The sequence below is a fragment of the Lissotriton vulgaris genome, chromosome 8, assembly GCF_964263255.1.
Source record: "Lissotriton vulgaris chromosome 8, aLisVul1.2, whole genome shotgun sequence".
Lineage (NCBI taxonomy): Eukaryota > Metazoa > Chordata > Amphibia > Caudata > Salamandridae > Lissotriton > Lissotriton vulgaris.
The window spans coordinates 983,187,569-983,201,361 of record NC_141696.1 but is presented as its reverse complement, the minus strand read 5'-3'; the positions used below and the strand labels follow the sequence as shown (position 1 = coordinate 983,201,361).

Sequence of the window (13,793 nt, the reverse complement as noted above, 5' to 3'; positions counted from 1 at the left end):
CACCCTCCTGGCAGAGGTGATGGCAACCAGGAAAGCCGTCTTTAAAGTCAGGAGACGGAGAGGGCAAGAATGAAGGGGCTCAAAGGGAGCACACATCAGGAAAGTTAGAACCAGGTTCAAATCCCACTGAGGCATCACAAACGGAACAGGTGGAAACATGTGAGTGATGCCTTTCAAGAATCGAGTTACAATCGGGGATTTGAACAAAGAAGGCTGATCAGGAAGCCTCAAAAAGGCTGAAAGGGCAGAAAGGTAGCCCTTGATAGTGCCCAGAGCAGAGCCCTGCTGGGCAAGAGAAAGAAGAAACAGAAGAACCTCCGAAAGAGGGGCAGAAAGAGGATCCACAGCCTTTGCTGTGCACCATGCCACAAATCTGTTCCACCGACAGGCGTATACCGACTTAGTGGAGGGACGCCTGGCTGCCAGAATAACATCACAGACTTCAGGAGGCAAGTCAAATGGCCTCAACTGCCGCCGCTCAATCTCCAAGCATGGAGGTGGAGACTGGACAGGTTCGGGTGGAGGACCGTCCCCTGCTGCTGCGACAGAAGGTCCTCCTGAAGGGGCAGGCGGATCGGGGGACCGACTGACATGCTGAGTAGCTCGGGATACCAGTACCTTCGAGCCCAGTCCGGAGCCACAAGGATAACTTGGGCCCGGTCGCGCCTGATCTTCTTCAGCACTCTGGGCAGAAGTGGTATAGGCGGAAAGGCGTATAACAGACCGCAACTCCACTCGCGCCGAAAGGCGTCGCCGTGCGAGTGCCGTCTTGGAAACTCCAACGCGCAGAACTGATGACATTGCGCGTTCTCTTCTGTGGCGAATAGATCTAACCAAGGCTCTCCCCATTGCAGAAAGATGCCTCGCGCCACGTCCGAGTTCAGACGCCATTCGTGATCCATCGAGCACCGACGGCTGAGTTCGTCCGCCCTGGCGTTCAGAGAACCTGCCAGGTGTTGAACCGTCAGAGTCACGCCCTGACGTTCCAGCCATTGCCAGAGGCGCAGAGCCTCCTGGCAAAGGGTCCACGACCCCACTCCGCCCTGTTTGTTGCAGTACCACATGGCGGTGGTGTCGTCGGTGAACACCTGCACTACACTCCCGTTGACAAAGGGGAGGAATGCCTTCAGTGCCAGACGAATCGCCCGCAGCTCCAACAGATTGATATGGAGCCGGGACTCCGCCGGAGACCAGATGCCTCTGATCTCTGCCTCTCCCAAGTGGCCACCCCAGCCCTGGAGGGACGCGTCCGTCACGACAACGTGCTCCGGTTGGGGAAGGGAGAGGGACTTGCCCCTGACCCAATCGCGGTCCGTAAGCCACCACTGCAGTTGTCTCGCAGTGCCCTCCGAGATCAAGACGTGGTCGGACAAGTTGCCCTGATGCTGGGCCCACTGAAACTTCAGGTCCCACTGCAGAGCCCGCATCCGCCACCTGGCGTGATGCACCAGAAGGATGCAGGAAGCCATCAGTCCCAGCAGCCGCAGCGTCAACCTGACCGAGACTCGGGATAGCGGCTGAAAGATGGGAATCAAAGCCTGAATATCCCGAACCCGCCGTTCCGGAGGATAAACCCGAAACTGCGCCGAGTCCAGAACCGCTCTGATGAAAAGGAGCTTTTGAGAGGGACACAGGTGTGATTTCGGCACGTTGATGGAGAACCCCAGGTCGTGCAAGAGGTCTGCCGTCATCTGAAGGTGGTGGACGACTGTCTGGGGCGAGCCCGCCTTCAACAACCAGTCGTCTAGGTAGGGGAAGACTGAAACCCCTAACCTGCGCAGATGGGCTGCGACCACCGCCATCACCTTTGTGAACACCCGTGGGGCGCTGGTAAGGCCGAAGGGGAGCACGATAAACTGAAAGTGCTCCTGGCCTACCGTGAACCGCAGGTAACGCCGGTGGGCCGGCAGGACGGGGATGTGAAAATAGGCGTCCTGCAAGTCCAACGCTACCATCCAGTCTTGCGGGTCTAGAGCAGCCAAGACCTGAGCTAACGTCAACATCTTGAACTTCTCCTTCCGGAGGAAGCCGTTGACGTTCCTTAGATCCAAGATAGGACGTAGGCCCCCCTTGTCCTTCTTGGGCACCAGAAAGTAGTGGGAATAACAACCACGCCCTACTTCTGGCCCAGGAACGCGCTCGATGACCCCCTTGGCCAAGAGGGCCGTAACTTCCTCCTGCAGAAGTGTCAAGTGGTCCCCCGACACACGGTGGTTCTGCGGTGGCATGGCTGGAGGAGAGGTCTCGAAGGGGAGGGAGTAGCCCCTTCGGACAATTTGCAGCACCCACCTGTCCGAAGTGATCGTGCGCCAGTGAGCGTGGTGATGGCGAACCCTGCCACCCACTGGCGTCACATGGGGCCGAAAGCACGGACTAGGAGGATTTTGGGGTAGATGCTGCGGGGGAAGGTGTGGTCTGACCCCGCCGTTGTCCCCGACCGCCACCACGGCGGTTTCCACGGCCGCCACCGCGTTGGAAGGATTGTTGCGGCGCGTGGCTGGCAGCACGTGTGGGGGCGCCCCTTCCTTGGCCACGAAAGGGACGAAACGAACCCGGTTGCTGACGCTGGGTCGAGAGACCCAAGGACTTGGCCGTGACCCTGGAGTCCTTGAAGCGTTCCAGCGCGTGGTCCGCTTTGTCACCGAACAGGTGACAGCCATCAAACGGCATGTCCATCAGGGTATTCTGGACATCAGCCGAAAAATTGGCGGATCTCAGCCAGGCGTGACGACGAATCGCCACCGTCGTAGACATAGCTCTGCCCAGCGAGTCGGTCGTATCAAGACCACACCGAATTGAATATTTCGCTGCATCTCGGCCCTCAGCCACAGCCTGACCGAGCTTTGCCCGCACCTCCATGGGGCATTCTGGCAGCAGCTCCGCGACCGTATCCCACACAGAGTGGGTGTAGCGGCCCAAGAGGCAGGCGGTGTTGCAAGACCGCAGGCCCAAACTAATGGACGAGAAGACCTTTTTGCCAAACTGGTCATACCTCTTGGATTCCCGGTCGGGCGGGGCCGACGGGAATGCGGACTGGGAGGTCGAGGCCTGGATCACCAGACTCTCAGGAGTGGGGTGGGTAGACAGGTACTTGGGGTCGTCCGGACAAGGACGGTGGCGCCTGGCCACGTTCCGATCAACAGGCGCACCTGAAGCGGGCCTGGACCACGTGCCCAACAGAACGTCTGATAAGGCTTCATTAAACGGCAGCAGTGGCTCCTGTGGGCATGACTGCGGTTTGAAGACCTCGGTGAGGATGTTAGGCCTCACGGCCGCGACGGGGAGCTCAAGGTTTAAGGCCTTGGCAGCCCTCATCAGCACCACAGAATAGGCAGCTCCCTCCACCGATGCCACGGAAGGAGGAGAGATCAAACCAGGGTTAGGAGAGTCGTCCAAACCACTGGCATCCCCCAAGTCACCTGTCCAGTCCGGGTCATACTGGCACTCGCGTGACAGAGGGTCCTCGGACCCCTCCCAACCTTCACCGTACTCCTCATCCTCTCCGTATTCGGAGTCAATGATGAAGACCGGCTCCTCGGGGTTCATGGGCCCCATCGGCGCCGGGACCGGCGTCGAGCGACGCCCGTCCGGCGCCGCGTCCGGCGTCGGGGACGGCGCCGCCCGGAGCCGGCGTCGGAACCCCACCGCCGGCCGGCAGCGGAGAACCGGCGCCGCGCGGGGGCGGCGTCGGGGGTAACCCCGATGGCAACGGCGCCGGGGAGGCCGGAAGACCAGCCGGCGCCGATCCCGAAGGCCCCTGCGGCGCCGGGGTCGGAGCCGTCGGCGGCGCCGGGGCCGGAGCACCCGACGGCGCCGAGGCAGGGACACCCGAACCGCCAGGGCCCCCAGACGGTAGCACTGGGCCCGAAGGCGCCGTAGGCCCCGTCGGAGAAGCGAGCGCCCTCATGGCCATGAGGAACGCCTCGATCTCCTCAGGCGTCGCACCATGCCCAGGGACCGGAGGGTATGAGGCAGGCCGCGCCGGCGACTCTCGCGGAGCCGCGGGGATGGGGTCACCCGAGCCCCCGGCCGCATCGCGCGAGCGTCGGGGGGAGTCGGGGGTACGATGACGACGCCCCGACTTCTTGTGCTTCTTACCTGACGAGGATGACGAGTGGTGTCGACTTCCGGAGCGCCCGGCGCGGCTCCGCGACCGCTCCCTCGAACGCTCCCTCGACCTCCGGCCGGACCGGGACCGCTCCCGGTCCCGACGTGGGGCCGACACCCGGAGCTCCAGCAGCTTGCGGGACCGCTCCCGCCTAGCCTTGTTGGTAAGGGCCCGGCAGTCGACGCAGGAGTCCACGTCGTGGTCAGGGCCCAGACACCGGAGGCAGAGGCGGTGATGGTCTGTGACCGACATCGTGCGCTCACAGCCATCGCAATTCTTAAATCCTGGCATCCTATCAGGCACAATATGAGAAAAAAGACAATCGAAAAACTTGGTCAAAGACCGGAGTACTGCTCTTCAGATCTGCGTCCACTGGCGCGGAAAAAAGAAGAACTGACGTCAGCGCGCGGAGGCGGCGTCTATGTACTCCAGCGACGTCATCACGGCGCACGACGCCGACGACGGACGCGGAGCCGCAGGGGACGCCTGCAGACGACGCCTACCGACGCGCAGGGGTACTGCTACGCAAAAGTTTCCGGATCCAGACTGACGCCTGGGGATATTCTAAGGTAAGGAATCTAACACTAACGTGTTTCTTTCAGATAACTCAGTTTCATTCATTCATTTCTCCTTCACCAAACCCACGGTACACCACCATGCCCACCGCTTCTCCAACAGAAGCTGGAACAAAGTGACAGAAGAACATCTCACTATCTTCCTGAGCAGAAGCCCACCACTGGATACCAACACCGCATCACTGGATCGCCAACTGTTCCGACACCCTGGCTCCCCTCAAGAAACAAACACGTCAAAAAATCAAGCTGGTTCACCCCGCACTCCAAGAGTCCAGAAGCACCTGTAGACGGTTTGAGAAGAGATGGCGGAAAAACAAAACCCCGAAAGCCCACGCCGCTTTTAAAGCAGCCACCACCACCTCATCATAATCCACAAAGAAAACAGCCCTCCAAGACAGAGTCAACGCCGGCACACATAACAGCAAAGAACCCTTCGCCATCATTAAAGATTTTGCCAAGCCTAACAGCGAGACCACAGATGTCCCACCCTCCAAAGACCTCTGCAATAAACTGTGCACCTTCTTTTACCACAAGATCAAGCAGCTCTATGACAGCTTTGACGCCCAAGGACATCCCACCGCCCTGCAAACAACGTTGCCACTTCTCAGCAAATCCTGCTCAACTGGATCACAGACAACACCCTCAAGACCATGGAGAACATTGACTCCGGAGCCCCATCAGATCACTGCCCGTACCCTATCTTCCACAGAGCCGCCATTGCACCCCAACGATGCCGCACCATCAACTGCTCTATTAAAACCGCCACCTTCCCCTTTGACTTGAAACACGCAGAGATCAACCCCCTGCTGAAGAAGCCTTCACCCGATGGACCTCAAGAATTTCAGGCCCATCTCACTGCTCCCCTTCCCAACCAAGGTAATCAAAAAGCCATCAGTCCCCAGCCTGCCGAGTTCATTGAAGTCAACCACGTTCTGGAAATCTCCCAATCCGGTTTCTGAAGCATGCACAGCACAGAGACTGCCCTCCTCACTGGCCCCCACGGCATCGGCTCCCTCCTCGACCAGGGTGAAACCGCAGCCCTCATCCTCCTGGACCTCTTGGTGGCCTTCGTCACAGTTTTCCACAGTACGCTAAGCACAAGACTTCAAAACGCCAACGTCTCCGACAAATCCCTGGACTGGATCCACTCCTTGCTCACCGGATGAACACAGCGAGTCAGACTACCACCGTACCTCTCAAAACCTACAGAGATCAACTAAAGAGTGCCCCAGGGCTCTTTCCTGAGCCCCACACTTTTCAACATCTACATGGCCCCACTCGCAACCATTGTCAGAAACCACTTACTCAACATTGTCTCCTACGCCGATGACACCCAGCTTATCCACTCCATTACCTACAAACCCTGTCGCCCAGAACAACTTCTTCGAAGGGATGAAAACAGTCGCAACCTGGAAGCGAGATAATTGCCTCAAGCTCAACTCAGCCAAGACAGAAGTCCTCACCTAGGCATACTCCCCTTCCGCTTGGAACGACTCCGGGTGGCCTGCCATACTGAGAACATCACCCACTCCCACGGACCACTCATACAACCTCTGCAACATACTGGACTCCTTGCTTACTATGAACCGCCAAATCAATGCTGTCTTCTCGTCATGTTTTAACACACTCCGCCTGCTATGAAATATCTTCAGATGGACCCCCGCCAGGAAGATGGTACCTCACGCCCTCATCAGCAGCAGGCTTAACTACAGCAATGTACTATACTCTGGTGTCACCCAGAAACTCCCTGGAAGCTCCAGAACATTCAATACGCCGCAGTTAGACTGGTCCTAGACATCCCCGGCACAGCCACATCACACCTGCAAGAACTCCACTGGCACCCAGTCGACAATAGACAAAAGACTCCTCACGCACAAATACAATGCCCTCCACAACGCCGGACCAGCTCATTTGAAGTACACCTCGTTTCAGACACCCAACAGACCCCTCCACTTAACTGTCACTGGCCACCATGCCAAGGATCTGCAGGACCAGAACCAGAGGAAGATCCTTCTCACCACCAAGACCTGGAACACCATGCACCGCTGCCTCAGGCAATTCCCATTGCTCTCCCAATTCAGGAAGGACCTCAACACCTGGCTCTTCTAACGAACCCATCGCCCAGACGGATCTGCAGCCCCATCCCGCCAGCACCTTGAGACTCTCATGGGGGAGTAGCTGTGCTTCACACACCCCTGATTGATTGAAAGAAATAGGGGTGCTGGCTGGCCATTTTGTCTACAGATCTCAACGTACAGTTGCATACTTTTTTTTTCATTTTGGAATGTGTGGCATTGCACTTTTATGAAAAAGACTAACGTGCACCACATACACTTTTAGTATTTAAACAATACACAACTCTGCTTAGAAAACATACATAACACTGATATTTTTGAGTTCCTGCTGCAACCTACGACAAACCAGTTTAATCATTTATCATTCGCCAAATTTCATACCTGCTTCCCCACTGTTGACTCTTCGCCTGGGGATAGCTTTCACACGTGCAGGCAGAATGGAGTGCTGCTTATCATATTCCGATGCAACAACAGAATACGACCTTTGGAAAACTGTGCGCTTTGCTGAGTCAGTATCAGTTATTGGACTGGTCTCTAAACTGCAAAAGTAAAGAAAAATGTGGAGATATGACTTAGGTCGTCATTAAGTTATATCAATGCAGCTTTCAGGTAGACAACTGAGAGAATTGGTTAAATAAATCAACTTAAAGCACGGATTTATCAACAAAACTTTGAAAACAAGCTGCAATTAAAAAAAGGTTTCACACACAATGACACTGTTCTTAGATTTCTTTTAAATGCTTGATGGAGAAATGGGTGAAAAACATATCAGAGAACACTGGACATCCAAGATTTTAGCATATACTGTATCACAAATAGAGCATGCATGCTCGTTTCAAAATCCAAAATGTCATTACTTTAAAAAAATCTTTTCAGTGTGGATTTCTAGAAACAAAGAGAAATTTCATTCATAGAAATATGCCCATTAGTCAAATCTTAGAATACTGAATGTCAAGGAGAACAACCGAAAAGTTATCTTTATTGTGAATACTCTATCTACCTGTACATTTGTCATCTGTTGAATAACTGCTGGCGTCAGACTAAATCCGGAAATTTCAAAGCTGGTTCTGCATCGGAAGTGAGGCCATAAGGCGCCCAAGCTTGATGTAACAACGTCAGTTCCCTTTTCTCCGCACTTTCAATGCAGATCAAGAACTCGCTCTCCTTCATTAAATTTTCCCCTCAGTGCTTTAAAATGTTTGTTCTCTTGAGGGCAAGTTCTAGGGATGTCACCTCCTGAAGCGTTTGGGCTTTAATTAATGTCAGTTTCCATTGGTTTTATTCTTGCCTTTGAGGCAAATAGATGGAACAACTACAGTTTAAAACATAGTTGGATAATAACACTAAGTTCATCCTATGTTCCTTCCAGCACAAAAAAACCTATTATAACATTATTTGGATGTTACAACTTCCATACATCTCACACAATAACACACCATTCATTAACACTCAACCAGCCTCAGACAAACAATTCCTAAATCTAGTCCATTGATACCCAGCCCAGAGACCATTGTTCATTGTTTTGTGGCTGTTGTGTCTTTCCTGGGGGACTCAAAAGACAATCAAATACAATGCACGTTTCAGAGGAAATATTGATTTCAATCCACCTTCTTCAGGGTTAAGACAAGTTATTGTCATTTGAAAAAGAGGCAAGAGGTTTGTTCTCTCTGGATTGCACCAGTCTAATGGTCGTCACAATCCAGGGCTATAAATGCAGAATTCTGCTTCCAAAAGGTATTCAAATATGAGTATATGCCGTTGGAAGATCCACTTGCAGGCTTATCTCAGATCCTTTTACTGAATATATTTCACCAAAATAAAGATTAAGGACCATATGTATGAACACATTTTCCCGCAGACAATGAATGGGTAAAAACCATTGATACATCCGGCCCTCAGTTCCCATCCTTAGGAACTTCTTACTGCAAAACATATATTACTTCGTTACAAGTACACCGTCTCCAGACTGTCAATACAGGTTGAGTGGAAATACTTTTGTGTTGACATGAACAGGCATGCCATGAGGATCACAGACCAGGAATGCTTGCCAGGTGGGGCTACTACACTGGGTAAAATCCCTAACTTGGCGTTAAGGAACACAGCTCGATCTGAGCCTAGAGCTGGAAAGGTTGGGAATTGTGGCATTGGCACTGAAGGACAATCATGATGGAACAGTTTTGCCACTGGCTCTAGAGTTTGTTTCTGGGGAAGCATAAGCCAGCAGCTATGGTTCAGTGTTTTTCAAAAACACAAATCCAGCTCCATGGGTGAAGATCCTGTGGGAGTTGAAGGCGGGGGGTAAAGGGGAGGGGGTGGAGGTGACTTACATTGGGACAAATGCTTTGATGAGTGTGACTTTGAGCAGACCAATGAATGGCAATAGGGTCCCATTTATTTTCGCAGAAATGCACAATGTAGAGTTTATTCTTCCTCTCTTTAATTCGTTTAGGGTGCACAAAGCGACAGGACGCACACAGCTTGAAGTCATCATCTTATCACAGGCACCACAGAGAAATAGAGTAAGAGTCTATCGTGGACACAGTCCCTACAAGGCTTGAAGCCCAAATGCTTCAGGGGAGACATCACTAGCACTTTCCCTTACATGAATAAACATTTTGAAGCACTGATGTGAAAATGTAAAACAATGAATGACGGAGAGTGAGCTCTGGATCCACATCAAAGGCACGGAGAAAAGAGAACAGACGTAATTACACTGGGTTGAGAAATATATGGCCTCAGTAATGTGGCTGGACGTTACTGCCAACCGTGACACAAAGCCAGAATTCCCTACCAGCTTCGAGACTTTTGAAGTTTACGGGTCCAGTCTGACGTCTGTGGTTATTCAACAGGTTAGGAATCGGCAGATAAAAGTACTTATCAGAACTTTACATTTTCTAAAAGATTTACTTATGCAACTCCTTTAAAGAAGTTTACTGTTTTCAGAGTTAAACCAGTCTAAATTCTCTGGACCACAAAAGGAAAATAGTAGTTTAGGCAGCATGGGAAGAGGCATGTAAAACAAGACAGAAGAACATGCATGTGCACCAGTAAATATACACTGTCGTGTTCATTAAAGGTAAACTTCAATACAATACAAAAGGACAGGAGATAGGGTTCCCCAATCCCCATTCCATATAGTCCCTTACCTGGGATATGTGTAAAAAAACAGGCTGGAATGTAGGACATGACTAATTCGGAAGATGGTAATCAGTAAAAGACACCTGCCAGTTGAGGCACTTAGTTCAGTAGCCCACACCTAATACTGTGAAGCCCTGGTGCTCCCTTATTATGCAAGTGATTCGTAGATGAATGGGAAATGCTCCTCTATTGCTCCACTGCGTATGAAATCCTATGTAAAATAGTCAGTGCTGCAAGCCAATACATAGAGGTTAATAGGACCAGCGCCTCAGCAGACATGAGTGCAGCCTCCTACGACATTTCAAATCAGTTTTTAAGATAATTATTTCTTCGAGGGATTGAACACAATTGGAAGACAGCTCTAACAACAGGATGTGGGGGCAGGAGGCAGATTTGTGTTTTTTTGCTAGGGTGGGATTTCCCTTTAACAACTCTGAGATGGGGTAGTTGATCGCACAATGCAAAGGTGGCACTTCAGATTTTGTTTTTCAAAAGCTATTAACATTAAAAAGCTTATACCTCGGTGGCATGGATTTCATATTACTTTCAGGCTCCTCGAAGACATTTGGGCATGCATCAGGAGTAACTGAGATATATGGTGCAGGCACTGACGTTGAACGCAGGTATCTCATCTCATCCTGGAAAAGGTTGTCATCCTGGTACCCAACAAAGTTTTCATGATGATGCCTGTACAACGCCAAGAATAATTCTCAATCAATAAACCACACAAAATGCCATTTGATGAAACACAGGCAAAGGAAGAAATAAAAAACCAAAGCACACAAATCATAATGATGCAAAGTAATGTCTTCCTTGTGCACTGTAACTATCTTCCTATTTTAATTTAAAATCACATTGGATACATCAAATAACCTTAAGAGTATAGCATGTGGAATTTTCAAGCAGCTCCTGAAACATTATAAACGTTATACAGGATAGAGATCAAGTACTGGTCAGTATACTGCATTAATATTTTTACAACTTTGAAGCCTTTGCAGGACTGTGTAATGAGTGTAAATAAGTGATGGAGGTTTGGCAATCAGTGATACATTTAGTGTACCTGGTAAATCACATTTCCCAGCATCTATGCAACCGACGCATTAATACCAGGAAGTTTGCTATACAAAGATTTGTCTCTAATAAGGGAGAGGCCTGAAGCCTAGAATAGGTTTCACCTTTTTTTTTCTTTTTAAAGGACTACAACTGAGTAAAGCTCTCTGTGCTACTCTTATGTGGCATTTAAGTGAAGCACTGGTCTTTAGGCACCTTAATAAATATGAAACATGCTTAGTGGTGAAAGGCGATTTACATCTGAACACTACAAGATGATAGTTCCTGCAACAAAACAGGTGCAATACTCTGGCCAGAAAAGAGAGAATGCAACTGTAGATAGATCAATTTCTAACAAGGAATGGGCCAACATTCAACCTGTGCAAACAATACAGCCAGAAAAACCGCACAGAGGGAAGCCATGGGTAAAGTTATGCAGCACTGACAACGTTTTCACATGGGACCTAAGCAAGTCAGACAAGAACTGGCACCGGTGCAGAGAATACATCACTGGGTGTAGGAAGATGACATTTTATGTAGAGGACCAAAATGAGGTACACTATGTAGACAGTCCTGACGGCCCTTATTGGCTTACAGGGCTTAAATTAATAATCCCAAATGCTCTCTTTTGTGGTAGTGTGTGCGAGCAGTTTAGACTTATCAGAGGGTAGCGGTAAGCATTTGTTATACACACATAGTCAACAAATGCGACACTCAAAAGTAACCTCAAGACTAATTAAGAAAAATAACTAAGATGTTTATATTATTTTAGACACCAAGATGTTCAGAATTAGGTAAGTATTTTTTTAATAAATACTTACAGCCAAGCAAAAATTTCACTTTTTTTAAAAACAGATTTTATTGAATTTTTCCAGTTTTCAACCCATCAATTGCAACATTTTGCAGTTATACACAATATTGTAGTATATGAAATCAGCGTACAGTGTATGCACATTATCCACAATAACTGTACATCACAGAAATAAAATTATCCCAGCCCTCCCTTTCTCCCCAAACTTCGTCTGACACCAACCAATACTAGCACGTATGGTAAAGTGTTCCCAAATCCACTCCCGGCTGCACAAAAGCACTCAAAGGGTATGTATGCACCCTATAGCGCAGGAATCTCAAACAGTGGAATTCCTTAAATATAGAAACTGAAGCACAGGGGCTAGGTAATACAACATGTGTTACGTCCACGTGATCGGCACCGGCGTCGGGGCCACAGCCTTTAACGCTTCCAGGATACTATCCCAATCTAAAGAGATAACTCTTTTGCGCAATCGCCGGGCTTCCTCCCGGCGCAAAAATGTTACACAAATGCACATAAATGCTGTAATTCTTTCTTATGAGGAAGAAACATACTGCATATGAGTATACACAATCTTATTTCGTGGGTCCCCTTAAGTACTAGAGGTGCTAGGGGGTTAAGGTCACAAGATCCACCAGCAGTTTGGATTTACATATTCAGGAGTGCCCGGGTGCAGAGGTGCTGGAAGCTTTGGAAGCCTTGCACTACACTGTAGGCTAAGGGGGGTGGGGTGGCGCACCTTTAAGCACAAGTTACTTACCTTCGGTTACGATAGATCTGTAAGAAACAGTAGTTAGTGTTAGATTCCTTACCTTAGAATATCCCCAGGCGTCAGACTGGATCCGGAAAGCCAGGCCGACGACGGCTGAAATGCCAGAAACCGGTCCCCGGTAGCTTGTTTCCTTCCCAGTATAAGAATTGGCTTCGTAGTTTGGTTTGCCCTGTTCCCATCATGCACTGGGACAGGAACAGACTAATTTGCATGTAGCCAGGTTCTGAGCTGGGATGGTGCAGTGAGCTAAAAAACGGTGATGGATCAAGCCCTGATCTTTGGACTGGGTAAGAGTGGTCTGTTTAATTCAGGCACTCTGTTCATCACCACCCCCTTTTCTGAATCATTTTGTCCACCATAAGCGTGGAAGGGTATACTCAGATGTGAGTCCCTTGCTCATTGCTCCATCAGGATTCAAGCAAGCCGGGCCGACGACGGCTGAAATGCCAGAGACCGGTCCCTGGTAGCTTGGTTCCTTCCCAGTATAAGAATTGGCTTGGTAGTTTGGTTTGCCCTGTTCCCATCATGCACTGGGACAGGAACAGACTAATTTGCATGTAGCCAGGTTCTGAGCTGGGATGGTGCAGTGAGCTAAAAAACGGTGATGGATCAAGCCCTGATCTTTGGACTGGGTAAGAGTGGTATGTTTAATTCAGACACTCTGTTCATCACCACCCCCTTTTCTGAATCATTTTGTCCACTATAAGCGTGGAAGGGTATACTCAGATATGAGTCCCTTGCTCATTGCTCCATCAGGATTCAAGCAAGCCGGGCCGACGACGGCTGAAATGCCAGAAACCGGTCCCCGGTAGCTTGTTTCCTTCCCAGTATAAGAATTGGCTTGGTAGTTTGGTTTGCCCTGTTCCCATCATGCACTGGGACAGGAACAGACTAATTTGCATGTAGCCAGGTTCTGAGCTGGGATGGTGCAGTGAGATAAATAACGGTGATGGATCAAGCCCTGATCTTTGGACTGGGTAAGATTGGTCTGTTTAATTCAGACACTGTTCATCACCACCCCCTTTTCTGAATCATGTAAAAAAGGGGCACTTTCCTACAGTGTTGCAATGCAGCATATCACTGTTTCCTGCATTTGAAACTCAATAAAAAGATCCGATTCTTAAAAGCAAACCGCTAGCCTCAACTTACTGAATTTCACCAGAGTATGACCAAGTTTGTCTTAAAACAACTTTTCACAATGCAAAATCACATCAAGCAGATCCCTGTAGCCATCAGGTGATAATCCAGGCAGGCAAACCCATTC

The 13,793-nt window shown here is 50.0% G+C and overlaps 1 protein-coding gene across 12 annotated transcripts in view; it reads right to left on the bottom strand.

The window, feature by feature from the left end:
* Nucleotides 1-13,793, bottom strand: part of MYCBP2 (MYC binding protein 2) — a 2,065,574-nt gene that overhangs the window by 597,634 nt on the left and 1,454,147 nt on the right. For all 12 annotated transcript variants that reach the window (XM_086934832.1, XM_086934837.1, XM_086934835.1 and 9 more), the window contains 2 exons: nt 10,416-10,583; nt 7,140-7,297 (listed from right to left, as the gene is read on the bottom strand). In XM_086934832.1, coding sequence (XP_086790958.1) covers nt 7,140-7,297; nt 10,416-10,583 — 326 coding nt within the window. The remainder of the gene's footprint in view (nt 1-7,139; nt 7,298-10,415; nt 10,584-13,793) is intronic.